The sequence below is a fragment of the Mesoplodon densirostris genome, chromosome 3 (genome assembly GCF_025265405.1).
Source record: "Mesoplodon densirostris isolate mMesDen1 chromosome 3, mMesDen1 primary haplotype, whole genome shotgun sequence".
In the NCBI taxonomy this organism is placed as follows: Eukaryota; Metazoa; Chordata; class Mammalia; order Artiodactyla; family Ziphiidae; genus Mesoplodon; species Mesoplodon densirostris.
The window spans coordinates 143,661,622-143,687,892 of record NC_082663.1 but is presented as its reverse complement, the minus strand read 5'-3'; the positions used below and the strand labels follow the sequence as shown (position 1 = coordinate 143,687,892).

The window sequence follows — 26,271 nt, the reverse complement described above, 5'->3', positions numbered from 1 at the left end:
ATTGCTCTTCTCGTGCACATTTGGAGCATGCTCATGTCCCCCACTCCCAACCCTGGCACATGGAAACAACAATTATTCTCTCTTCTAAAAGGCTTCTCCCCAAACTGTCCCCATTCAGCGATCCTGCCACAAATTACGGCAACCTGCTGAGGGCGCCCCCCCCCCCACGAAACTCCACAATGACATCCGCAGCCCAGACGCTATCTCTGACACACAACGGGGGCGACCCTCCGAGGACTTCTTCAGACATCCCGCTCCAGAGATCAGGACCCCACTCAGCCGACAGCTGCCTACCGCCCCCATAAAAAAAGTGCTTTCCCGGAGACCCCACACAGAAGGGCTCTGTCACACAGGTGGCGACCCTATGAGTCCCTCTCTAGACATTCCTGACCCCTCCTCACAAGCAGAGGGTTTCCGTGCAGACCATCCTCAGAGCCACCACCACACCCACTCCCGCGACCCTGAGGATCGCACCCAGAAAGACCTCACCCCCCAGAAGCATCTCCGGGCCCCCACTCGCGGCCAACCCGCGATCGCCTCGGGCGATCTCGAGGCGTCCCTCCTCCGCAGGAAAAAAGAGGAGGGGAGAGTCCAGCAGAACTCCCCACAGAACGCCCGCACTTCACCCTGCCCCCGCGGAAAGGTGGGGATACCACCTCTCCCAATACTCCTTACCAAACCTGCCACTCCCGACCCTGGGCTGGGACCATTTCTCATCTCCCATCTCCTAGGACAGGATCTGGGTGCAGGCTCAGGGAGCCCATGAAGATGATCTACAAATTGAATGAGCCCCTTCCCCAGCCATAATCTCTCCTGATTTAAAGGAGACTATTATTATTTACATTGCCCGGAAGGGAAACAGGTTGCGCAGCAACAATCCGAGAGGTTGGGTCTCGAACCGAGGGATTTGGAGCTCTGAGTCGAACCCAGCCAGACGGAACTAGGACACCTCCGGGAACCAGGACGCGAAGGGGCGGTACTTGCAGACAGGAAGCCGTCTCTGCCCACAACCAAGATGGCGAAAGAGAGAGCGGATGTTTCCGCACTTCGGGCTGCCAAGGCCTCTCTTTCTCCCCTGGCGGCCCAGCTCTCAGTGATGGCAGTGGTCACGTGACGGGGGCGGGGGTGACGGCTCGTTTTGCACCTTTTGGAGGGAACCAGCTTCCCAGGCCGAGAGGGGAGGGGGCTCGGCCTCGGGCGGGTGAGGGGCGTGACATGTCTCTCGAAGATCCGTTTTTTGTAGTCCGAGGGTGAGTGACAGAGATGGGGGAGGACAGAGGGTGTGCTGTCCCCCTGCCAGCCAGTGCCCGCGTGCCAGCCGGAGCATGTCAGGCATTCTGGGCACCGCCGTCGGGATCGCCCCTTGGCCGTGTGGGAGGGGTACGCAGTGGGATATGAGGGTCTCCTGAGTCCCCAGCTCGTTTGGGGGCGCAGTGGTGGGAGGGAGGACCTCCTGCCCCCAGCCGCGCCCGCTGTGCCCCTGCCCGCAGCGAGGTGCAGAAGGCTGTGAACACGGCCCGCGGGCTTTACCAGCGGTGGTGCGAGCTTCTGCATGAGGGCGCGGCGGTCGGACGCGAGGAGCTGGACTGGACGACCAATGAGCTGCGGAATGGCCTGCGCAGCATCGAGTGGGACCTCGAGGACCTGGAGGAGACCATCGATATCCTGGGGGGTTGGAGGGCGGCATGGGAGAGCCCATTGAAGTGGCGGGGGGCCGTGAGAGCCAGCCCTCGGGGAGGCTGGACACCTAGGAGGTGTTGAGGGCTTTGAGGCAGAGGAGGGCGTTCTGTCGGGCTCTGGCCTTAATTCTTGACTCGCGGCTTACGCATAGTGGAAGCCAACCCAGGCAAGTTCAAGCTCCCAGCCGGAGACCTGCAGGAGAGAAAGGTGTTTGTGGAGAGGATGCGGGAAGCAGTCCAGGTGAAGAGAGTTTCCAGTGGGGTGAGGGTGGGGAGGTTGGGGTATCATTACTCTGATGATGTCCTTACCCCTAGGAAATGAAGGACCATATGGTCAGCCCCGCAGCCATAGCCTTCATGGAGAGGAATAATAGAGAGGTAAAGGCATCCCGACCCAGTATCCTCACCCCCTGTCTCTCGGGGTGACCCTCCCCTTTGAGTGCAAGCCATCCTCTGTGTCAGTGCTCATCTTCTCTGTGCACAGTTGTCTCCATGCTGTCTACCCGCCTGCTCTTTCTGGATGTGTACACCTGAGCTCCTTCTGTGTGTATAATCTCTTCTGTCTTCTCCTGTGGGTCTATACTGGTTTCCTGTGTGTGTGTGGGGGGGGTGACCTATCTCCTTTTTTTTTTTTTTTTAGCTCTCTGTGTTACTGTTTTCAGGATTTGATGCTTACCTTTTTAATCTGTGTATGCACTTGACCTCTCTGAACTTGACCTGTGAGTGGATCCCCACCTGCCTTGTGCATGCACACCATTTTCCTCTGTGGATGTGCTTGCCCCATGTGTGTACCCACTCATGCCTTTTGTGCACATTCTCTCTGTTGCCTCAGTCTGTACACCTTTTCCCTCTATGTTGTGTGTTCATTCTTGCATGTTGTAAACAGCAGCCTCACCCATTAGACCCACATGAGGTCTGGGAGGGTGGAGGGCTGAGGTCTGCAGCAGCTTGGAGTCCTATAGCAGGGTCCACATGCCTTCCATGTGTGCTGCTTTGGGTATTAAAGTTCAATTCTTAAATACATGTGTTTATAGGATAATAAGTGTTCTCCCTGGATTAATTCATTAAATCCTTATTCCATCCTCAGGAAACAGGAATTATAGCTCTCCCCATTTTACAGATGAGGAAACTGAGGCACAGGGAAGTCAAGTGATATGGCCTCGGGGTCACCTTGCTAGTAAGTGGTGGCTCTGAGGAACCCAGGCCGTCCCACTCCAGAGACTGCCTTCCTGCCAATTCACCATCTAAATCTGCCACAAACCTTGTCTGTCTCTGCCGTGAGTGGGCGACCCTCCCTGAGCCTGTGGTCTTGGCCTCCACAGATGCTGACAGGCAAGCCAGCCACCCTGAAGTCATCCAGCGACTTGCTGGACGCCAGTGTGGTCTCAACCACCTCTCGCTACATTGAAGAGCAGCAGGCCACCCAGCAGGTGTGTGTGGGTGGCTGGAGGCCCCGGGCTGGAGGAGCCTTCAGGCAGCTCAGGGCTCCCTGCCGACCGCAGTTCCCACCCCTCCAACCTGCAGCTGATCATGGACCAGCAGGACCAACAGCTGGAAATGGTGTCTGGGAGTATCCAGGTTCTGAAACACATGTCCAGCCGCGTCGGGGAGGAGCTAACTGAGCAGGGCATGTGAGGCCAGGACCCCGGGGGTGGGCCAGGAACCCTTGGCCGGCTGCACTGGTGTGCACAGACCCTTCAGGGGCTGATGACATCCTGATCTCGGCAGTATGCTGGACACCTTTGTTCATGAGATGGACCACACCCAGTCCCGGATGGATGGGGTCCTCAGGAAGATGGCCAAAGTATCCCACATGACCAGTGGTGAGTCCCCTGGAGGTGGGTGTGGGCAGTTCGGCGGTGGGGGGAGTGGGTTGTGGGTGGTGCTGCCTCCCCTCTGTGAACTCTGACCTTCTCGCCCCCAGACCGCCGACAGTGGTGTGCCATTGTGGTGCTGCTGGGGGTGCTTCTCCTGGTCCTCATCCTGTTCTTCTCTCTCTGATCCTGGTCCTCCCCAGGAAGCTGGTCCCTCCAGCTGGGGGGGCCAGCAGAGCCTTGCCCCCTGGGATGAGGGGGATCATGCCTGGGGAACTGACCCAAGGCTTCATCCAGAGCCAGTAGGACCCTCATGACCCTGGGTGGGAGCCCCCACCACTGGTTCTGTCTCAAGTGCGCTTAGGGGGTGGTGGAGGTAGGGGGACCTCAGACACGCCCCTCCCCATCTTTCCTTCCCGTGCCCCAAAGCCATCGCTTTGCCCGTGTGCCTGCTACATGTGTCAACTTGGAAATAAAAATCCCAGCGTTTGTTATATACATTTGTATCATATGATGTGTTGATCTGAACTTGTGGCTGTCCCTGAATGGGAACTCCTGTTCTAAGCCCCCGCTTGCACACGCTGGGGCCAAGTGTGCATGTGTGCGCATGTGTGTGTTAAGGATTTCAATGGTTGATATTTGGTGCAGAAAGGACTATTCTGGTTTATTTCTTGGATTTCATGATGGATAATTTTATTACCATCGAAATTCCAAACACTGATTGTTCGTGAGTTTTTGAAGTTCAGCCTAAACATCTTTTGCTTGTTCTTTGTCTAAGGTAGGTAGGTGAGTCCTTTAGCTGTGGAACTGAGCTGTCACTTCCGAGGGGCTCCGAGGGGCCTCTGAGTACCACTAGGCTCCCTCATACACCTGGTCACTTCGATCCCTCTGTGATGCTTCACTCTAACAAGAAAGCGTTTGTAAATTTAAGGGCTTTGCCATAGAGCCTTCCTGAGTAGGAGAAATGATTCCTATAAGCCAGGTAAACTTGTAAGTGCTGTGAATCTTAACTTATTGTCTTAGATGTTTCCATCTTGAGCATTATGTAATCAGGCATCAGGCCCACCCTTCTCAGTCGCTCATCTATACATTGTAAAGTGCTGTTACAAGGATGTCTGTCATTCCATTAGGCTGATTTGTCAAAGAGAACCAAATATGTTCAGATTATTATTTTTTGGTCGCACCATGTGGCTTTTGGGATCTTAATTCCCCGATCAGGTATCGAACCCAGGCCCCCTGCAGTGGAAGCGTAGAGTCCTAACCACTGGACCGCCAGGGAATTCTGCTCCCCCCCCCAGCCCCCGCTTATTTTTTAAATGCAAAACCACTACCACTAATGCTGTGGTTCAGGTTGTCTTGATCCATTCTACACTTGGTTCTAAGTATTCCTGGGGTTAAAAAGATGTGCTTCTGGGAGTCTGACAGTGTTTCCACCTACCTGGGCTTGCCTCCATGTTAAGACAGACAGACTTCCTGTTACTTGCGGTGACTCTGGACCAGAGTCACCTGAGGATTTTTGTTGATGCTGCTGTTGGCTCCCCCAAACCCCTGCTTTCTGTTGACTGAAGCTGGGCTTCAGGACTCCAGGGGGGGCTGGTCTTACTGAAACATGCCCAAGTCACCCTGTGAATTGAGTCACCCTCAATCATCTGCCCCAAGGAAGTCTGGAGCTCCCTCCAATCATCATGGGGTGGCCGGACCTGGACTGGGCGGAGATGAAACCCCTTGTCCACCTCCCCAGCAAAGACTTTTTGATTTGATGGAATCCCTGAGGTCTGTCAGTAGTCTTCGCACACTACTTGAGACATCTCTGAATCAAGGGGACCCTAGGGCACGTTGCATCTTTTCTATTTCAGTTGTGAGAACATTTTCCCACTCATATCCTCAGGACCCTACAGCTATTCCAGATTTTTGTTTGTTTGGTTTTTGGCCACCCTGCATGGCAAATGGGACCTTAGTTCCCTGACCAGGGATCCAACCCGTGCCACCTGCAGTGGAAGCGTGGAGTCTTAACCACTGGACCGCCAGGGAAGTCCCTCTTCCAGGTATTTTAACCACCCACCGGCTGATTTTACGCTTGCCATCCTGACTTTAGTGTTCCTTCTGGACGCAGTGGCTCGGGACGGGGCGAAGGGTGTGGGCTTACGTTCAGGACACGTTTCTGGGGCTGGGAGTGTCAAATACCATGGAAGGGCAGCGAGTGGGTCTGTAATACAAACAATTCCATGGAGCAGCTGCCCTTCTAGCTTTGGAGGGGCTCCCGTGGGACGCCCATGCAGGATTTAGGGCCCATGTGAGGAAGCAGCCTAGGGAGGGCGTTGTTTGTACATACTGGGGCAACCTGGAAGCTGCTGGAAACTGTTTTCCCACCTAAAGAGGGACCTCCCCTCGGGCCGACATTCTGAGGCATGACGTTTGGCATGGCCGTTCTGAGCACACCCCGAGCCAGGCCCCCACTGCATTTATCAGTGTGAAGCCCTGGGGAATGGGGATGTTGCTCTGAGGAAGGAGGGGGGCCCTAGTGTGCAGCCAGCGTCGCTTCCTGGGCCCACCGCCCCTCGCCCCCAGTGAGCAGCGTGCAGCAGGGCTGTTACAAAGGCGTTTAGTTTATTCTCCTCATCAGTATCACTGATATTCTCATGGTTCACATTTCCCAGTGCGGCTCCTCTTCTTACAGTAGTTAATGTGCAATCTCACTTATGGGCCCGGGGAGGAGGGGCTCGGCCCAGGGCAGGGAGGGTGTTGGCACTCCACGCGGACAGGGCAGGTGGTCTGTCCTGCGTGAAAGAGATGTGGGTGAACGGGCGGCCGGGGGAGGTGGAGGGGGGCCCCCATAGTCTTTTGCGTTGGTCGGTGATCCTCCATTCATGTTCCTTCCTGGCTGCCCTGGGGTGGGGTGGGGGAGGTGGGGGGTCCATGCAGCTCAGGGCAGGGCAGGGCCAGGGGAAGGGAAAGCAGGAAAAGCAGCAGGCCGCCCAAGAGCGGGGAGGGCAGGGCGGGAGGGCGCAGGGGTGGCTCCTGGGGTAAGGCACAACCCTGTCTTTGGCTCTCCTGGTGAGGAGTTTCCTCCCCTGCGCCCCTGCCCAGCCCCTCTCCCCCGCCCCCTCCCCAGACCTATACACACAGTCCAGGGAGCCAGGGGCACCTCCTGGAGTCCCTGAAGCAAGAGGGCTCTGCCACCCAACCCAGTGCTGCAGGGGCTCGGAGGAGGGACGGGGCAAGCCCCACTAGAGGACAAGGCGAGGAGGGGCTGGACAGGGGCCTGCCCAGGACAAGGGGGTGGGGAGGGAGAAGACCCCAGTCCCAGAGAGCTGGCCCCCGCTAAGGCCTGGAAGGAGGGGAGCGCCTGAGGACTCCTGCTTCCTTTGGGGGTCTGGCTGGAGCCCCAGCCCACCCCTCGGCCTTGGTCGGCCCGGCAGCTTGCCAAGTGACCATGATATTGTGCTTTGGGATCTACGCTGGGGTGGGGGGTCGAGGCCAGGATGAGGGGGCAGGGGAGGTGCGACTAAGGTGCTTGTGCTTTAGCTGGGGCTGTCGACTCCCCCCACGCACTCGGGCCGGCTGGGCTGAGGGCTAAGGTACTGGGGCTGGGCCAGGAAAGCAGAGTGCCAGGGCCCCGCTGGTCTGACCACCCCCCCCCAACCCGGCCCCTGGCAGCAAGCAGATGTCAGGAAGGACCCGCTCCCCGCAGGCTGGCAGGGGCTCCTGGGGTGGGGGGGGCAGGCCTCCAGGTCAGATCCCAGTGGTCCAGCTGGCCCCCACCCCACCTCCTGTAATCCCCTTGCCTTTGGAGAGAGGCTGCTGGGAGCAATGGGCTAGTCAGACTGTGGGGGAGACAGAGGCGGTGAGAACCAGGGCTAGAGACAAAAATGTAAAATTGCAAAGAAACGGACACCCAGCGTGTGTGGGGAGGGGTGCGGGGGGAGAGTTAAAAAAACAAAAAGAACCCTCCGAGTTTACATGTAGAACTCAAAAAAAAAAAAACACACAAAACCACTCGTGGAGCTAGGCCAAGGATAGAAAGAGAGGAATGGTAAAAGAAGATTCTGCAAACAATCTTTAACTATGAAGCGGACCCGGCCCTGCCAGGAGCTGGACTCAGCCAACTGGACAAACCAGGGACACCCTTGCAATGTAGCCCTTGGGGGGAGGCCCTGGGGTTGAGTGTGAGCCGGCCAGACCCACGGGAGCCCAGGCAGAGCGGGGCCTGGGGGGGCCCCCCCTCGGCAACGCGCGCCCCCACTCCACACACACACGCGCACATTCAGCCTGCCCCTGGCTCCCCACTCCGTCCTACCTTCCACAGCCCAGAGGACCGAAGGGGACATCAGACACGGTCCCATTGGTTTGAAAAATAAAAGGAATCTTATACTTCAATATTTCATTAGCTAAAAAAATGTTTTAAAAAGTATGTACAGGGGGTGGGGGCTGGGAGCCCTGCCGTGGGGGTGGGGGTGGGGGAAGGGAGGGAAAGGCAGCAGCACCCCCCAGCCTGCTCCCCCGGGTTCCACCCCTGGTCCTGCTGCCTCTCACGTCTTCATCTGTTTAAAAGCGAAACTTCTACACACGCACGCGCGCACACACACACATGCACACCCACACGCTTCTGCGAGCCCCGGAAACCTCTCCTATCCTCAGAGACCCTCGGTCTGCCCCCAAGGGCCCCCCTCTCAGGACCTGCCCCTCTCAGGCCCCAGGGGGCTGGTGGCGGCAAGAGAGGCTGAGCACAGGTGAGGGAAGAGAAGGGCGCTGGGCCTGCCACCGCCCACCACCTTAGGTCGGTCCTGGAGTTTCTCTGAGCCTCAGTTTCCTCAGCTGTAAAACAGGCAGTCCTCATGGCCTCGCCTACCCCAGCCCCCAGGCGCAGGGACAGACAAGGGAGACAGGAAGGCGCTTTTGGAAACGTGGAAGCACTGGGAGGTGGTGGCGGGAGGGGTCCTGAGAACCCGGGGCCCCTGTGAGTCCCAAGGGGCTGCAGTGGGGGGCGGAGGCTGAGGAATGCTCCGGCTAGGTGGCCCAGCGCCTGGGAAGGGGGTCTTCCCAAGCCCCCCAGGCCAGCCCCTCCCTGTGCCTGGCCTGGTGAGTAGGGAGACAGTTGCTAGGGGTTAGGAGAGGGGGAGCAAGAGCCCCCCAACTGTGCACGAGTGTGTGCTAGAGAAGGCAACGCAGACCTCGCACCACCTGCCGTCCTCTCCCAGCCCGGATCCCCGATCGGATTGGGGTCAGGGGGTGGGACGGGGAGGCAGAGGGGCTGGGAGCATGCAGTGCCCCCCGCGGGTCCTGGGGAAGGACAGACAGTAGCTCGTGATCAAGATGGCGGGCGGGTGTGACAGGAGGGGGAGTGTGACAGCCCCGCGGGAGGGTCCGGTGGGGGTTACTGGAGGGCCTCCTCGGCCGAGGGGCCGGCCTCGCCGTCATGGCTGGCCGTCTCGAAGCCGTGCTCCACACCCATCATGTCCGGCTCTATCTTGCCCGTGTAGCTGATGAAGGTGGTGTAGGCGTCACCCTCGGCCATAAGCGGCTTGACCTTGGGGATCCAGCTCTTCCTCACAACGCGGCGGGCATTGGTGCACATGTCGGCCGCGATGGCGTTCATCTCGCTCTCCTTGAAGTTGGGAGCAAAGTTCTGGCAGTAGTCTGTGCGGGCAGAATGGGTAGCTCATGCCGAGCGTGGCCTGGGCCTCCCACCCTCCCAACAGGTACTCAGCCCCCACGCTGCTCCTGAGAAACCCCCCCCCCCGAACCATGGCACCCCTGAATGCCCCCCTTGGAGCTGAGGAAAGTGAGGCCTTGCGGACAGCACGCTAAACCACATCGGTGGGCCCAGGACTGACAGAGCTTGGCCATGCGTATGGGATGTGTGGATTTGATGCAGGATGGCCCAGTGCTCTTGAAAAATGTGGGTCATTTGCCAGAATTCAGAAACTGGGAGATTCCACTTGAAAACCTACACTTCCCTCCTGACAACTGGCTGAGGCCTGGCCACTTCATCACTCCGATGACCAGGATAAGTTTGAGACCCCCCCACCTCCCATAGGCTTCGTGGCTTTCCTTCAGTGTCCTACCCACCCCCTCAAGAAATCTCTAACCAAGAACACTCTAACCAATCACAGCCCTCTTCCCAACAAGCCTAGACTGAACCTCAGAATCCTTAATACCAAACCCTACCTACCCATCCATCAGGGCCAACACCAGAGAAAAGGACCAGCTGCCCGCCCCAGACCTCCATCCCCCAAACCCCGACTCCAGAAAGGTGGACACTTACACTTGACAGCGTGCAGGACGCGACTATCCAGCGGTTTGCGGCTGGGGTTGTTACTGGAAGAGCGGATGCCGGTGCCACAGCTGTTGGCCAGCGTGTTCCTGGGCGAGGGGTATGGGGGAGGGGAGTCAGGCCCCCTGTGGTGGTGGTGGTGGGGCATGGGGCACCCCGTCCTCCCCCACATCGGGGCTCTGGCACGGGCCTCACCGGTCAAAGAAGGAGGCCAGGAGGCGCCGCAGCAGGACCTTGTGCCGCGTGCCTGCGCTGACATGGCAGTTCATGAGCTGCGCCCTGGTGATGTACACGTTGGTGCCTGGAGGGGAGGGGGCGGAGCCAGAGGATGATGGGTGTGGGGGGCAAACCACCATGTTCCCCACTCGGCCAGGCCCCGGCCTGGGCCCAACCAAGACCCACCCCCCTGCCGACCACTCAACTTAGAGCATCCTCCTCAACACTCAGGAAAGGACGGAGACTGTGGTGCCACCGTCCACAGGGCACCCAACGTGCCGGGGCCCTTGCCCACAAAACCACCAGCATCAGAAAGAACAGGCAGCAGAGGCTCGCACCCCGACACCCTGAGTCCAAGGGCCAAATCCTTAACCACCGTGTTGATCAACCCTCAAAAGCACGCTATGAAGCCACTGATCTACTCCCATGTGGCCAACAATGCTGGCCCACACTTATACCAGCCTCCGTGGTGGAAACCTACAAGCCAGTCTTTGATTTGTATCAATGCAAAGAGGTGTCAGCTGCCCAGGACACAGCCAGTGGGCGGCAGGGCTGGGGTTGGACCTTGAGCCTGGCTCCTAAGCACTGTGCTGCAGGCTGCTAGCCCAGAGGGCATCGAGGCCCAAGGTGGGGGAAGGGGGAATTCAGGGAGCAAGTGAGGCCAGCCCACCTGTTACCAGCTCCAGCTTCTCAGAGGGGTCACCCTCATCGTAGAGCTTGGGGTGGCAGCGGTTGCCGATCTGGTTGATGAGCTCAGCAGGGAGAGACGCCAGGTCTTGCCGCACTCGGATGCGATTCCGGGACTCAGGGGCCACCTGCTCAGGGAGGGCCTCCACCTTCTCGGCTGTCGGGGGCAAAATTGGTGCGTTGGGGGTGGGGCCGGGGGCGGGGGCGGGGGGCCAGGCTTGGGGTTGTGGTGGGGCACCTCACCGGTCTGGCCGACGTTCATCATGCTGTACATGGTGTACATATTGCAGATCTGCCGGTACTGCTCGTCTGTGCCCTCCTCGCCCGCGTCCTCCTCCTCATCCTCCTCGTGGTAAGAGCCAGGGCTGTCGCTGGTGTAAGCGCTTGAGGTGCCCGGGCTGGTCCGCTCCGACGTGCTGGGCCCACTCACCACTCCACCTGCCGCTGCCGCCACGCCCCCCGCCGGCTGCCCGGCCCCAGGCGCCCCCGCCACTCCGGTGGGCTGTGCCGCCGCCACCACCGGGGCCTGCTGGGGCGGCCGGTTGGAGGCCAGGTCCGGCGCGGAGAACTTGGCCATCTTGCGGCTGCCGTTGCCACTGCTGCCGCCACCGGCCTCCTTCTGGCTGCTGTCCCACAGCCGCTTGGCCACGGGCGTGCACTGCACAGAGTCCGACTCCTGCTGCTCCGTCTTGACGCGAGACACGAGGGGCAGTGGGGTGCCGCAGGCCGGCCAGCTCGACGTCTGCGCCACAGGGCTCTGGGGCTCGGACGAGGGGGCCTCCTCGGCGTGCAGGCCCTGGGAGTCACAGCTGGGGGAGCTCACCTTGAGGAAGAACTCTGTGCCCTTCTCCATGATCTCCTGGATCTGCAGGAAGCCAGCTGTGTACATGAGCAGGAACTGGTCGCCCATGTTCATGCTCAGCCGGCCCGTGTAGCAGAAGCTGAGGATCTGCTGGAAGGACTGGGGCTGCACAGCCGCCGGCAGCTCCACCACCGCACTCCGGCTGCTGTTGAACAGGTCCCGGAAGTAGGAGCTGCTGGCGGCCAGCACGGCCCGGTGGGCCTTGAAGGCATGGCCCTTGACCACCACCGAGACATCACAGTACAGGCCCTGCAGCCGCTGCTCGTTGAGGCACTCCAGAATGCTGTTGCCGAAGTTCGGGATCTCCATCTGCAGGGTCTGGGCCATGGTGGCGGCGGCTGCGCAGGGGACAGGGAGAGATGGAGGGACAGGGTCAGACAGCAGACTCAGCCCGCTGCAGGGAGACACACGGGAGCGTGGACATCCACGTGGTGGAATTTGCCACGACTGTCAGAATCGCAGGTGCCGCCCACTCCTGTCCCAGCATGGCCTTTCCTCTGTGACAGACTGTCAAATCAGCTAAGTCAGCTATAGGCTGGGGTGGCCTATGCCGTCCCTTTGCAGAAAGGAGGGCAAAGGCATACTTACACGTCTGTGCTTGAATATTAAATGAGATAACACAGTGAGCCCCCCGTGAGCATTAACCACCACTAGCACTACACACATAGGGTAACAGGCATAGAGACACCAAGAAGGCAGAGTCATCCGATTTTTCACACTGCATTTGCAGTGCTGAGCACGTGACCCTCAATCACCATTTGCTGAATGACTGAATGACCACTTGAGAAACCCTGAAACTACATGAGAACATCACTAGTCATCAGGGCAAATGCAAATCCAAACCACCATGAGACACCATTCCACACCCACTAGGCTGGCTAGAATAAAAAAGATAAGTATTGGTGAGGACGAGAAATGAACCGGAACCCTCCTACACTGCTGGTGGGAATGTGAAATGGTGCAGCTGCTGTGGAAAACCATTCCTCAAATGGTTAAACATGAAGTTGCCATATGACCCAGCAATTCCACTTCTAGGAATTATTCCTGAGAAATGAAAACATATCCACACATACACCTGTACGCGAATGTTTATAGCAGCACGGTTCACAATAGGCAAAAGGTGGAAACAACCCAAATGTCCATCAACTGATGAATGGATAAACAAAATATGGTCAATCCACAATGGAATACTACTCAGTCGTAAAGAGGAATGCACTACTGCTACATGCTACAACTTGGATAAACCCTGAAAACATTATGCTAAATGCAAGAAGCCAGACAAAAGGACCACATATTATACAATCCCGTTTATATGAAATGTCCAGAACAGGCAAATCGATTAGAGACAGAAAGCAGATTAGTGGTTGCCTGGGGCTGGGGGTGCTTGGAGGATTAGGGGAGTGTGAGCAAACAGGTGCAGGGTTTCTTCTTGCCCTCGTGAAAAATGTTCAGAAATTGTGGTGATGGATGCACAACTCTGAATATACTAAAAACTCCTGAACCTGTACACTTTAAACGGGTGAACTGCTTAGTATGTGCATCTCAATAAAGCTGTAAAAAGAAGAAAGAAACCATAAGACTAATGTCCTCTGTGTAGAACTGGGGATGAGACTTACCATGTACATTCTTAGGGTCTTTTTTTTTTTTTTGGCCACACCACACGGCTTGTGGGATCTTAGTTCCCTAACCAGGGATTGAACCCAGGCCCTTGGCAGTGAAAGCTCAGAGTCCTAACCACTGGACTGCCAGGGAATTCCATCTTGGGGTCTTTAAATTTTGAACCTGGTGAATGTATTGCCTATTTACAAAAGTAAATAATATTTAAAAATAAAGTGTGTGGGACTTCCCTGGTAGCGCAGTGGTTAAGAACCTGCCTGCCAGTGCAGGAGACACAGGTTCAAGCCCTGGTCCGGGAAGATCCCACATGCCACGGAGCAACTAAGCCCGTGCACCACAGCTACTGAAGCCTGTGCGCCTAGAGCCCGTGCTCTGCAACGAGAAGCTCACGCACTGCAACGAAGAGTAGCCCCCGCTCGCCGCAACTAGAGAAAGCCTGCACACAGCAACAAAGGCCAACGCAGCCAAAAATAAAATAAATTTTAAAAAATAAAATAAAAAAATAAAGTGTGTGAAATCACACCACAAACAATTCACCCCAAAGTGCTTGAGGGGTGGGTGGAGAAAGAAATGTGAATTTAAGGAACTGCATGAGACCCTGCTCAGGGAGCCCACTCCCATCCTGACCTGTGAAGTACCACCTGAGGGGCCCTGGCACCTCTCAAATGTGTGACCTTCTGCATCAGAGCCTATTCCATCAGTGCATGTTCCAACCCAGGAGGAAGAACTGGTCGGGTGAGGACAGCACGTCTGATGCTCTGGGGGCAATCATAAAAGGGCTCTGAGGGAAGATATGGCTTTGGTAAAACTGAGTCCCCTGCCATTCTACAGTTGTGGAGGGCAGTAGTCCTGAATGGGCAGGTACGGGTGAGAAGAGAGGCCTGAGCAGAGAGTCAGGTTGGTGAGAAGAGGAAAAAGGTGAAGAGTGTGTGCAAAGGCCCTGAGGCAGGAACTAACTAGAGCCCCCAGCTGTTCTTCTCTCACTCCCATGTTAGCTCTCATGCATCTTTCAGTTTTTTTCTTTAACCAGTCTATTCTAAGCTGCCTCTGTGGGCTGAGGATTGGGGATGCAGTGAAGACTTGAGCCCTACCCAGGTTCATTCAGAAAGGGCTACCTGGAGGAACACAAGGGGCCATGTGCCCATTGGCTCAGAGGTGCACTTCAGGGCAAGGGCGAGTCCTGGTTCACCCAGATCTGTCTGGGCACTGAAATCCATGATTCCCCTCCGCTGTACCCTTCTCATCAAAATCATTGTTGCCACCGCGAGAAACAAAAAGGCAATCAGGAGGGGGAGGCAGAGACAGGGAAATCCTAATTAGACGGCAGCATGCATGTCCCAGGAGGTCAAACTAAGGGCCGGACAGGCTAGGAGCTGGGCCTCTGAATGAGGCGGTAGGGGAAACTGAGGCACCAAGAGGAGGCAAAGGATAGAGCCCAGAGAGCCTCCTCCAGGGCCCTGGCAGCCCTGACCCACCTCCCCAGGCTGCCAAACTGAAGACCTCCCGGGGACTAGGGCCCAAGTGACCAGGGCCGAGGCAGCCAAGGAAGAGGCTGCCTGGCCTCTAGTCCCTGGAGGGGTGCTCTAGACCCCTGGCTTGGAAGGCTTACACCCCAAGGGGGAGGACCAAGTCAGGACATGCATGCCCCTCAGACCTGGGTTCTGCTGCTAGCCCCACTCTGAAGCTGCATGACCTCAGGCCGGCCCCTCACCTCTCTGTGCTTCAGTTTGTTTATGTGTAAAACGGGGAGGTATACATCCAACCCACCCGATGGACTGCAAGGCACTGGGGACATAGCCCTGAAGAGGACTGGTTGTGCCCACACGTAGCTCACTGTCTAGTGAGGAGCCACAGGGCGTGATTTAATTTTAGCTGGGGTGAGTGAGCGAGGTAAAGATGGGGAGATGGAGAGAGCAACCAACAACAGTCCTGGGCAGGAAGGAGCCAGTGTGGCTGGAAAGCGGCACAGGGTGTGGAACAGGTGGGCCCTGGCCTGGTGAGGATGAATGTCTGAGAGTGAGCAATGGGAAGCCAGGAGCAAGGGAGACTGGGCCCGGACCAGCTCTGGGAGAATTCCCAGCATCAGCGGCAGGGACAGAGAGAAGGGTCTGAGTGACTCAGGAATGAGCCTCTACAGGAGACAGGGTATTGTTTTAAAAGCTGTAGACAGGGGACTTCCCTGGCGGTCGAGTGGTTAAGACTCCATGCTTCTACTGCAGGGGGCACGGGTTCGATCCCTGGTTGGAGAACTAAGATCCTGCACGCTGCATAGCGCAGCCAAAAAAAAGTTGTGTAGATAGGTACTCCTCCAAGGAGACTGTCAACTCCAGAGGGGGCAGGCACGCTGGCAGATTTGTTCATGATTAGCTCATCAGAACAGAGAGAGGCGGTCAATAAATATTTGTAAACGTGTCAAATAGTGTACCAAGGCAGGAATAGACTGCTCCTGTCTGGGAAATGGCAGCTGCGGGGTGGGGGTGGGGAAGCATGGGGGAACGGGGGGAGGGGGCTGAGGCAGTACACATATGGGTGTGGATGCTTCTGGGGCTACGGAGGGCGTTGCAAAGTGTCCTCCTAACTGAGCTCGGTGTGCCGGACAGTGTTGCACGCATTTCCGGAAGGCACCGGAAGTGCTCGCAGCACTCCACAGTGACGGCTAGCAGGGCCCCACTTTGTGGGTGGGGATCACAACACCGCCCTGCCCCGTCCCAAGCAGTTGGACTTCAGGGCCTGACCCCTCATGGGGAATTGGTGCAGGATGGCTTTGTGGTGAGCGCTCAGCATGGGGGCGATAAGGTTCTCAACAGGAGGGAAAAGAGACGCGAGGAGGAGGGCTCCCGAGGGCGAGAGCCAATCTGACATTCAGTCTGGGGTCCCCAGGCCTCGTGAACCCCATGGGGCCTCAGAGCCCAGCACCCAGGGCTTTGAAGCCTTCAACTAGCGATGGTGGGGCGGGGACACAACTTGTGCAAAAGGCTGATGCAATCCGTGCACAGGCACACGCACCCTCTGCAGTGACTGGGAGTGGGGTGCTGGGTCTGCCTCGCTGCCCCTGTAAGGAGGACAGGCTATGGGGGTGGGGGGGAGTTGGAAGAGACCACTGGAGACCACTGGAGACCCCAGAGACCCACCCCTGGATCGTGGCACCAATCCAGGCTGCCGGACTCAGAAGAACAATGGCCGGTGGTCCTGCCCCTCACCTACACCACCCGTGAGGGAGGAGCCATGGAGCCAGATCGGGCTTCCAGAGGAAACAGGTCGAAAGCAGCTGGCGCTCCGCCTGGGCCACCTGCTGGTTGGGAAGTGGTAGGATGGAGAGCCGGGGGTGGGGTGGGGGTGGGGGTGGGGGCGGTGCGGTTCTCTAAACCAGCCAACAGTTCTGTCCTCACCAGCCCGAGCCCCTCGCCCATACTGCACGGTTTCCCTCACCCAGACTTTTACCCAAGCTGTGCACCCTGCCCGGAGCGCCCTTCTCCTCCCACTACCCGCATCTTCCTCGTTCACCCTCAGCTGCCCCGTGCTCTGAGAACTCACCAGACTGGAGAAGATGCCCTCTTTGGCACTCCCCCCGACCCCCAAGCCATAGGGCCCTTATACTTACCTCTGAGAACATTAAATCCCACTTGACTATAATCTCCCCAGGGGCAGAAAACCGTATTTGAATTATCTATCCTCACAACTTGGCACATCAGCCCGCACAGCTTCTGGGGTGCCCAGATCCCCCTGGAGGGAAGGGGCAGCCCCCAGACCCACACAAGGCCAAGGGGACCCTTCCATCGCTACTCCTGGCCCCGGAAGAGGGTGGGTTTCCTGACAAGACGCAAGGGCACGACACACGGTTTCCATGACCTCTCAACAGTCACTCAACAAATATTTGCCAAGCGCCTTGCCTGGGGCAGGAAGTGCCCAGAGCCTGGGGCAGGCCACCACTAAGACAGGGCCCTGCCTCCGGAGCTCGTGGTCCAGTGAGAGACACGACCATTCATCCAGGGTCACATGGATCAACGAGCTGCTGGTCCGTGCCTCTGACCTCACCCAGAGGAGGGGACACTGGAGCTGAGATCTGGGGGGCACAAGGGGGTGGGGGTGGGGGGTGATCTAATGGGGCAGTGGTGGGCTGGGAGCGTGGCCCTCAAGGCACAAGAAAGGTGTGCAGAGCCCCAAGGGAGAAGCAGGCACGGCCCTTCCAGAAACTGGAGGAAGGCAAAGCTGGCTCTGGGCTCAGTCTTTAGTCTGCTTCTCTCCTTGGGGGATCACACCCAGTCTCAGGGCTTTGCTGCGGACTAAATTGTGTCGCCCACCCCAATTCCTAAGTTGAAGTCCTAATCCCCCGTGTGGCTGTATTTGGAGACAGGGTCTTATTTGAAGGTAATTAAGGTTAAATGAGGTCATAAAAGTGGGGCCCTAATGCAACAGAACTCTTTATCCTTATAAGAAGAGGAAGAGAGATTTCTCTTTCTCTCCAAGCACAGACACTAAGGGCCACATGAGCACACCAGAATCCAACCAGAACCTGACTGCGCTGGCATCATGGACTTACAGCCCCCAGAACTGTGAGAAAATGTCTGTTGTTTAAGCTGCCCAGTCTATGGTATTTTTTTATGGCGACCCAAGCATACTAAGACAGGCTCAAAATACCATCTACTTGGACTTCCCTGGAGATCCAGTGGTTAAGACTCCATGCTCCCAATGCAGGGGGCACAGGTTTGATCCCCGGTCAGGGAAGATCCTGCATGCCGTGGCCAAAAAACAAGCAAACACCGTCTACTCACCCCACGACTCCCTCATGGAGCCCCTGGCCTGGACCTCCCCTTGGACGGCAGACTTGCACATACCCCAGATACCCACACAATGCATCCTCAGCCGAGCCCTTCTCCCCTCAAGCCTGCTCTGGCTGCAGTGTACACAGGCTCTATCTAGCCCTCCTTGCCTGGGTGAAGAGCCTAGGATTCACACCTCCGATTTTTTCAAAACCAGTTCTCGGGTTTCCCTGGTGGCGCAGTGGTTGAGCGTCTGCCTGCCGGTGCAGGGGATGCGGGTTCGTGCCCCCGTCCGGGGGGATCCCACATGCCGCGGAGCGGCTGGGCCCGTGAGCCATGGCCGCTGGGCTTGCGCGTCCAGAGCCTGTGCTCCGCAACGGGGGAGGCCAGAACAGTGAGAGACCCCGCGTACCGCAAAACAAACAAACAAACAAACAAAAAACCAGTTCTCACCACCTGGGCCCCTACGATGTGTATGGGGGCCCTGCACAGTAAGGACTGCCTGCTCTCAGACCTCTTACAAGGCAGGCCCCAAGGCGGTCACAGCCCTTCATACCCTCCTGATCACCTATCTCAGATTTCCAAAGACAGCCTTTCCCAACCCCAATTCCTCCGGCCACTTCTGCTTCATTTTTCCTCCTTGGCACTTCCCACCATCTACCAACTAGATGTGTCCTTGGCTTTGTGTCAGCTCCACCAGGGCAGGGCGACTGCCTGTCTGGTTCACACTACTATGACCCCTGCCCCTACAACTAGACAGGCACACAGTGGACGTACAATCGTTGTTTGCGGAATGAGTGAAGAATTATTTCTGTTACTTCCAACTACACTCCCCTTTTAGTCGCACTGTGACTACAACAGAGTGGGACTTGGAAGAGGTCTCTGAGGCTGGGCAGGGGTGCCACGCGCACCACAGTGGGGGCCGCCGGGGCCAACGCAGAGGGTGCTGCTCAGACAGACACCCTCCTCTGGCAGCCATAGCAGGTGGGTGGCCTGCAGTCAGGGTCCCACTTGGGGCTCAATGTAACTGAACTTGCTGAACGGACTGCTGTACTACTGCCAGATCCCGCTAGGGTGCGGCAGGCTTGAAATGGAGGTGCTTGTGTTGCAGTGCAATTCCTAGGGGTGGAAACTGCCAGCTCTTTGAGGAGGGAGCTCTGAGCACCCCAGCCAGCAGAGGCTGGGGGACAGATCTGTGTCTGCCTCACCAAGGACTGTCTTTTCTGGCTGACTTTCCAGAGAAGTGGTGAGCTGCCCATTGACATGTAAGCTGGTTAAGGGAACCCACTAACTGCAGGCGTAAGAAGGACAGAAGGCCCCTGGAAAGCCCCACAATCCTTCACCCAGCTCAGCATGAGGTCAGAGTGGCAGCTGGGGGCAGGAAAGTGGCACACCCCCCAGGCTGCTCGGGGTGCATTCCTGGCCCAAAGCCATTCGGACCCTCTGCAGGAGCCGAACTGGAAGGTAGTTTAGGCAAACATTAGCTAGTGAAGAACAAGGCGATACCCGACTGCACACATCTTTTTTAGGTACATGCACATTTAATTTATTTTCTTTTTCCCTGAAAAGCTCCTGTTAACTCCACAGTAGGTGACAGGATTAGCAACCGTAGGTGGCATGGACGTTGCCCCTACTGTGCACCAGCACCCGATGAGGGCTCAGCTATTCCTCTCACTAGTTTCTGAGGAAGAAATGAGTCTTCCTGCCATTTTACAGATGAGGAGAGCAAGGCCCAGGATGGCACCCAGGCCACGTGGCTCCTGTCCAAGAATCAGGAGATAATGGCCGTTGGGGCTCCCTGACCATGGCCGGCCCGGGCTGCACTCATCCTCCGCATGGCCCTGCTGCTCCCTGTGGCAGGCGGCCACCACAGCTAGACCCATTTCATGACTGGGAAAACTGAGAAACCAGAGCTGAGAAGGGAAGCCGAGACCCGAGCTGGGGTCTGCTGCCCACCTGAGGCCCCAACCCAAGGGTTCTGGGTGCTGCTATTCCCGCTCCCCGTCAGAGGCCTTCTTCTTTCACCCAGCCTCCCCCAGCTACTCTCTACTCTTCCTCCCCTCACTGCCACCTCCGGGAAAGAGCATTCTAGCCTGATGCCTCTCCTCCCTCCCCCCTCCCACTCTCTCCTCGAAAGTCCTCAGCAATCTGGCTTCTGCCTGCAGCAGCTCCTAGGAGAACCCAGCCAGGCCCCACCCCCCTCCCACTCTGACCTCAAGCCCACCTTTGTGAGTTACCTCATACTCCAGGTGTGCCTCCAGACCCAAGGACAAGGGGGCGGGGCAGCAGCTGCACAAAGGGTGGAGGGAAGTGCAAAGGCCCTGAGGTGACCTTGGGGAGGCTAACACAAAGGAGGCTGGGCGGTTACTGGGGATGGGTCGTGGAGATGTGCTTGGAGACCCTGCAGGGCCTTGGCAGGACAAAAGAATCAGAATCCTGTTTTACTAGGCTCAAATATCCCTTACAAAGCTTCCCGCTTAGAATTACGCTTTCCTTCCTCTACGCTCCCAGAAAACACTTATCTGTACTAGTGCTTACCACCCCCCCACGTCAGTCTTTCCCAACTATAAATCAAACAGCCGCCTCACAAGGCTGTTTTAAGGATTAAACCACCTTAAGGTAACACGGGTAGGTAGGCTGGTGCTGACTTTGCAGTCAGTGCCCAGCTGCTATTATTAGTTATGTTCCCTTAGGTCTGTCCCCCTAGCCCCTCGCAGGACTGCAAACTCCCTGACAGCAGCAGAGGCATCTTACACCGCTCACCATCTCCCAGAACCTTAGGCCATTTCATGAGCTATCGGGCTGTACTTACTGAGGGCTCCCCGCACTGCCCTCCCAGCACCAGCTGATCACACCCCAGACACCAACCTCTCACATGACCCTCCCAATAGCCACGCAGCGGGGAGCCCCAGCTGAGGCCCTGCTGCCACTGGGGCCAGACCATCCTCTGTGGTGGGGGCTTCCCTGTACATTATATGATATCGAGGAGCATTCCTGGCCTCTACTGTGACAACCAAAAATGTCTCCAGACATTTCCCAAGCGTCCCTTGAGGGGGCAAGAATCACCTCTGGTTGAGAACCACTGCAGTGCACGTATGCCTGCTTGTCCCCACTTATCAGACGCTTAAACTGAGGCGCCAAGGCCACAACGTTTGCCCAGGGTCTCCTGGCTGAACAAGGCGGCGCTAACAGTGGAATCAGACTCTCCACTACACCATGTTTGCTCACCTTTACCCACCCTCTGCTTAATTCAGCCATGGTCCTCACAGAGGGCCCTCGGATCTCTAAGGATGCTGAGACCTTCGCATCCTGTCTATCCTGAAGAGACAGGGGCAATGATCACAACCAGATACTGGACACAACGAGACAGCCACCTGTTTAGTCCCACCTCGCAGCCTCTGTGGCTCAGAAGGCTCTTCAGGAGGCGACAGAAGGATGACACTCTTGGCCAAGGGGACCCAGGAGCAGAGGCAGGGAGGCGGGCCTGCGTGCTCATGCTAGGCATAGGCTTAAGTGATTTACAAATGGGTGAAAGTGCTCAGAGCAGCGTGACACCCAGAAAAGGGATGGGAGTGATGACAGGCAGGGAGGACCCAAGAGAAGGAGCAGAGGCTGGTGCAAACACCACCTCCGTGTCTTCAAGGCCGGCTCACCGTTGCCTCAAATGCTGCAAGCCCCACCTGAACCTGGCAGGCCCTCCTCCACCACAGTCTCCGGCAGTGACACTGATGAGCCAGGTCAGACTTTCCTGGACCAACCCGCAACCCTCTCCAAACCCCATGCCTCCAGGCTGACCTCCATGACGGGCCCTGCCAAACTGACCAAAACTCATTTCCTTGCAGCCCTGCGCAAGAACCTGCTGGGGCTTCCCACTGCTTGGCCAGGGCACCAGATTTTAGAAGGCCTTGGATGCAGGCCAAAGGGTCTGGACTTGCATCTGGGGGCGATGGGGGGATCCAGGAGACCCTGAGATCAGACGCTTCTTTTCTGGGAACGGCACTAAGTGTCTCTATCTCCACGCTAGGGTCACCCTTCACTCCTTCCCTCATGAAGACAAAATGTTTAGAGAACTTAGCAGGAGCCTGGCACATGCTAAATAAAGGCTTTCAATGTGTTGTCCTGTCTGCCTAGAACATTCGCCCCTCCCTGCCGCAGCTCCCCCACCAGCAGGCTGATCTCTTATTATTCAGAGCTCAGCTCGCCTGGAAGCCTTCCCTGACCACCCAAATCTAATGCTTTCCACCCACCCCAGCACCATCACTTCACTTGGTTTTACCATATTCATGAACGCGGGGATATCAGAAATGAGCTTGATCATTTGTTTGTCTGAGGTCAGTCACCTTCAGAAAAACCTTTGTCTAACCTTCACTAGAAGTTGCTGAGAGCAGTTCTAGGAGGTGCTTTTCAGGGCTGCTCCCCGGGCACCAGCAGGGAGTTGGCACCCATGTGAAATCAAACTGTCCCAAGGGTCCCTTAACTTGTTGCTCTTGCCTGCCAGGCTATTTTGGCCTCCTCTGGCGCCCCAGGTCTGGGCACCCTAAATCGTCACAGAAAAGCAATTAAGAGTGCTTTCTCCAGCTCCAGGCACAGGCTCGGACTCACTGCCCACTTCTCTGCCATCCACACACAGCGGCCAACTCCGACCAGTCTCTGCCCCCGTTCCAGCTCTATGACTGGAGGCAGCTGCGCACCATCCTAAGTACCCAGCCCGGAGCCCCGGCTGAGGCCCCAGGCTGCGCCACGGCAGCCAACCTCAGCCCAACCAGGCAGGGGGAAGGCTTCTTTACGTGGGGCTGCTGGCCCAGTTTCTACCCCTCCCAGAACCAGGAGACCAGCCAAAGAGGGGAGGAGGGCCGAGCCCAGGTGGGGGCAGTTCTAGGAACTACAGGAGATTGGGGGAAGGGAGGGAATGAGGTGAAAACCCATCATTAAACCCAGACCTAGCTGATACCACTGGACCCAGCAGTTTGTGGTTCCTGCCTCAGGTACTGAGGCTCCCAAGTCAACGTTCCCAGCACACATTGGTAACAGCTTTGCAGTTAGCCCAGAGAGAAGGAACAAAAGCAGGGGTGGTCTGACCGGGGACCAAACAGAGGAAAAGATAAACCAGGAAAAAAAGCAAAAATCCAGCTCCAGAGCCAGGTTCCATCCTCATAACCACCTCCCTCTGCCAGCCCACAGCTCTGTGACCCCTGACCTCTTGGCTCCCATTAGAACAGGGATGACCTTGCCTCTGGGGAAAAAGCTTCCACTGATCTGGCTCTCCGGGACACCAGCAAAACTGTCCGCAAGGGTACTGACCCATCCCTTGGGATGGGCAAGAGAAAAGTCCTGGACATAGAATTCCCAACAGGGAATCCAGAACAGTGGGCTCTTCCAGTCACGCCCCAGACTGCGGGCTGGGGCGGAGGGTCAGTCAATCCCAGTCGGCCACTGTCTAGCTGTGGGACCTGGGACAAGCCGTGGAGCCGCGGCTTCCTCCCCAGTACCATGAAGAAGGCCTAAGTTGACCTGGTGGTGGTGAGCAATCAATGAGCTCATCTAACCAGCAAGCTCAGCACAGGGCCTGCCCCAAGAAGAGCACTGCAGAGGCAGAACCCTGGGACCCGGAGCACCAAAGGCCTGGGCCAGGGTGTAGGTGCCTGGTTTGATCCCTTTCTTGGTGACCTGCCTTCACTCCATCAGGAGCCTTCCAGACACTATGAACAGAGCTGTATATGCTCACCTCCCAGTAACTCACCTGCGGAGAGCTGGTGCCTGAAAGGTAGTGAGGTCCCAACCCCTAGGCTTGAGCCTCAAGGCTCTGGTCGCAAAAAGTGGGGAAAGAATCTTAGGACCCTAAGATACTCAGATAACAGGGGCTGGGCTGCCTCCCTACAGATATATGGGGTGGGGGTGGGCAAAAGGGTGGTAAACAAGATGCCCGAGCTAGGTGTTCCAGACTATTTCCCAAGCTGCCCACACAAACGCCCACCTGGCGGGCTAGCACCTTGGAACAGCCAGCAGAGGCTTGCCCAAAGGGTATGTCGGGACCCAGAGCCTGAGACAGGCAGAGATGAGGTGTGAGAAAGAAGAAACCCCTCAGATTTGGTCCCAAGCTAACACCTGGACGGGAAAGGGGGGAGGGGGTGCACCTTGGCACTTGCCTTTTGATCACACTAGTTTCTCCGGACCTGCTCCCACATCCCCACTAGCCTACTTAGCCCAAAGGCTCTGCCTCCCCCCGGACTCCCAAAGCTCCTACAGTAGTTCCTCAACCTACCTGATCGCCTCCGTATCAGGTCCTCGCCACCCCCTCCCCACTCTCCGAACCGAAACCTCGTGTGACCCCTGCAAACATTTCAGGGATCTCCTAACCGCCCCCACTAGAACTAACTCCGCCCACACCCACCCTGCCGCACTTCCTGGGCTTCTCCTCAACCGCCCCCAGGCCTGTAACCTGACCCACCTCCTCCAGCGCCCCGACTGTACCTGCCAGCCCGGCCCCTCCCCGCCCCCCCTCGGGGCCATTTCCCTCCGGCCAAGCCACTCTCCCCTCCTCCCCCATTCGGCCGGCCCAAAGCCCGACTCCTCCTCCCCCTCCCCCTCCGGTCTCCCCGGGCGCCTCCTCACTTTTCCTCCACAGGCCCTCCCTCCAACTTCCCGGCCCCCAGCCACCCCTGCACCTGCCCGGGCCTGGTCTCGCTCCCCTCTCGCGGGGAATGACAGGAGGAGGTCTGGGCCCGATCCCGACGCCCCCGAGCTCCGCGGCCCGGCCCGGGGCTGAACGCTCAAGGCCGCTCGCGGGGACCGGGACTCTCTGCACTTGGGCCTGGGCACAGTGCAGGCTGCTAACCAGGTTCCTCCCCGGTCGGAGGAGGCCCCCATGTCCTCCCCCCTCAACCCTTAGCCGGACCTCGGATGCCCTCCGGCCGTCCCGGCGAAAGGAGGCCGGAACCGGGCCTGGGGCGGGCCGCCTCACCTGCGCCGTGGCCGCGCTCCGGGGGCTCCCGGCGAGCTCCGCAGCGGCGGCTGGGGCCGGGCCTGGACCCGGGGCGCGCCCCCCTGCGCCGGGGCCTCGGCGTCCGCCTCCGCGGCCTCCGCGGCCTCCGCTTCAGCAGCAGCGGCAGCCGCGGCGGCCATTCATTGTGGGCCAGGCCGCCCCAGCCGAGCGCCGAGCGAGCGCAAGGCGCGCCGCCGCCGCCGCCGCCGGGCCGGGGAGGAGCGGCCGTGGCCCCGCCCACGCTCCGCCCCCGGTGCCCGCCCCCGAGGCTAGGCCAGCCGAGCGCCGAGCGCGCCCCTTCTCTCCTCAGTCTCTTCCCTCGGCCCCTCGGAATCCCCCGTCAGGACCTTGGCTCTGCTGCAGAGTTCGAGTCCCGACCTCGCCACCATCTAGTCCCGCGACCTTAAACAAGTCGCTCTGCCTTTCGGAACTTTAGTTTCCTGTAAAAACGCAAACAATAATATCTGCTGTTTATTGTGCCAGGAACTGTTTTAGGTTCTTTACGGGATTATCTCGTTTAAACTTCACAGCAGTATCTTTAGGTAGGAATTATTTTATAAACACACACACACACACTTTATAGAAAATAAGAAAGGGAGGCACAGAGAGATGAAGAAACCTGCTCCAGGTCACACAGCAAGGAAGTGGTGGCGGTGCCAGGATTCAAAACCGGGCCCAAGAAGAAACAATAAACGTTAACACTTGTACGATGCTTATGCGACGCCAGATTCCATTCTGAGCATTCTACCTGCACTAACTCGTTTAATTCTCATCACAGCTCAATAACGAACGTTAAAAAGTTCTGCCCATTTTGCAAATGGGGAAATATAAGCAGAGAGCATTAAGAACAAGTAGGAAGGCAAGCTGGGGCTGGAACCAGTCAGTACCGACACTACGGTCTCCTTTCCTACATCGGTTAGAACCTTCTGAGGGTTTGCTATGTGAGAGATCCTACTTTGCACATTTTCCAGGCATTCTGTCGTTTAATCTCTGCTCTATCTTGGAAGCTAGGGCTCTTATTTAACAGGTAAGGAAAGTGAAGCCCAGAGAGTTTAAGTAACTTGTCAAGAGCATGTGGTAGGACTGGGATTCAAACGCAGGAAATCTGATTTCAGAGTCTGAGTTATTCCCGCAGGGTGCCCTGACATACTGTGTTTACAAAACCCAGCACACAAGAGGCGATCAATAGGTGTTGGATTTCTCCGCTTACCGCCCCTTTTCTGAGTCTCACCTTCCTCATCCGTGAAATGGGGCTAGTGACGTGTCCCCTCCCAGGGGAGCCGCAAAGATTAAGGCCGTCACACACCACTTTCAGCGCTTTCCGCCGTGCATTTTGATCCCAGCTGCCCACTATAGGTAGCATCAATGATTGACTAAATT

At 57.5% G+C, this 26,271-nt stretch overlaps 2 protein-coding genes across 4 annotated transcripts; one reads left to right on the top strand and one right to left on the bottom strand.

Moving 5' to 3' along the window:
* Window positions 1–1,134: 1,134 nt before the first annotated feature.
* Window positions 1,135–3,971, top strand: STX10 (syntaxin 10). Of its 2 annotated transcripts, none has more exons than XM_060092230.1 (8): window positions 1,135–1,250; window positions 1,491–1,660; window positions 1,826–1,920; window positions 1,995–2,057; window positions 3,002–3,109; window positions 3,204–3,310; window positions 3,408–3,502; window positions 3,604–3,971. In XM_060092230.1, the coding sequence occupies exons 1-8, from the start codon at window positions 1,216–1,218 to the stop codon at window positions 3,678–3,680; spliced, it is 750 nt and encodes a 249-aa protein (XP_059948213.1). In that variant the 5' UTR covers window positions 1,135–1,215; the 3' UTR covers window positions 3,681–3,971. The 2 variants fall into 2 exon arrangements, with proteins under 2 accessions (XP_059948213.1, XP_059948214.1); XM_060092231.1 differs by having other exon boundaries at window positions 3,204–3,306; window positions 3,604–3,690.
* Window positions 3,972–6,081: 2,110 nt separating this feature from the next.
* Window positions 6,082–26,225, bottom strand: NACC1 (nucleus accumbens associated 1). Of its 2 annotated transcripts, none has more exons than XM_060094027.1 (6): window positions 26,123–26,225; window positions 10,914–11,870; window positions 10,654–10,827; window positions 9,963–10,068; window positions 9,759–9,856; window positions 6,082–9,130 (listed from the first exon to the last, which is right to left on the bottom strand). In XM_060094027.1, the coding sequence occupies exons 2-6, from the start codon at window positions 11,857–11,859 to the stop codon at window positions 8,868–8,870; spliced, it is 1,587 nt and encodes a 528-aa protein (XP_059950010.1). In that variant the 5' UTR covers window positions 11,860–11,870; window positions 26,123–26,225; the 3' UTR covers window positions 6,082–8,867. The 2 variants fall into 2 exon arrangements, with proteins under 2 accessions (XP_059950010.1, XP_059950009.1); XM_060094026.1 differs by lacking the exon at window positions 26,123–26,225 and adding an exon at window positions 24,871–25,048.
* Window positions 26,226–26,271: the final 46 nt, after the last annotated feature.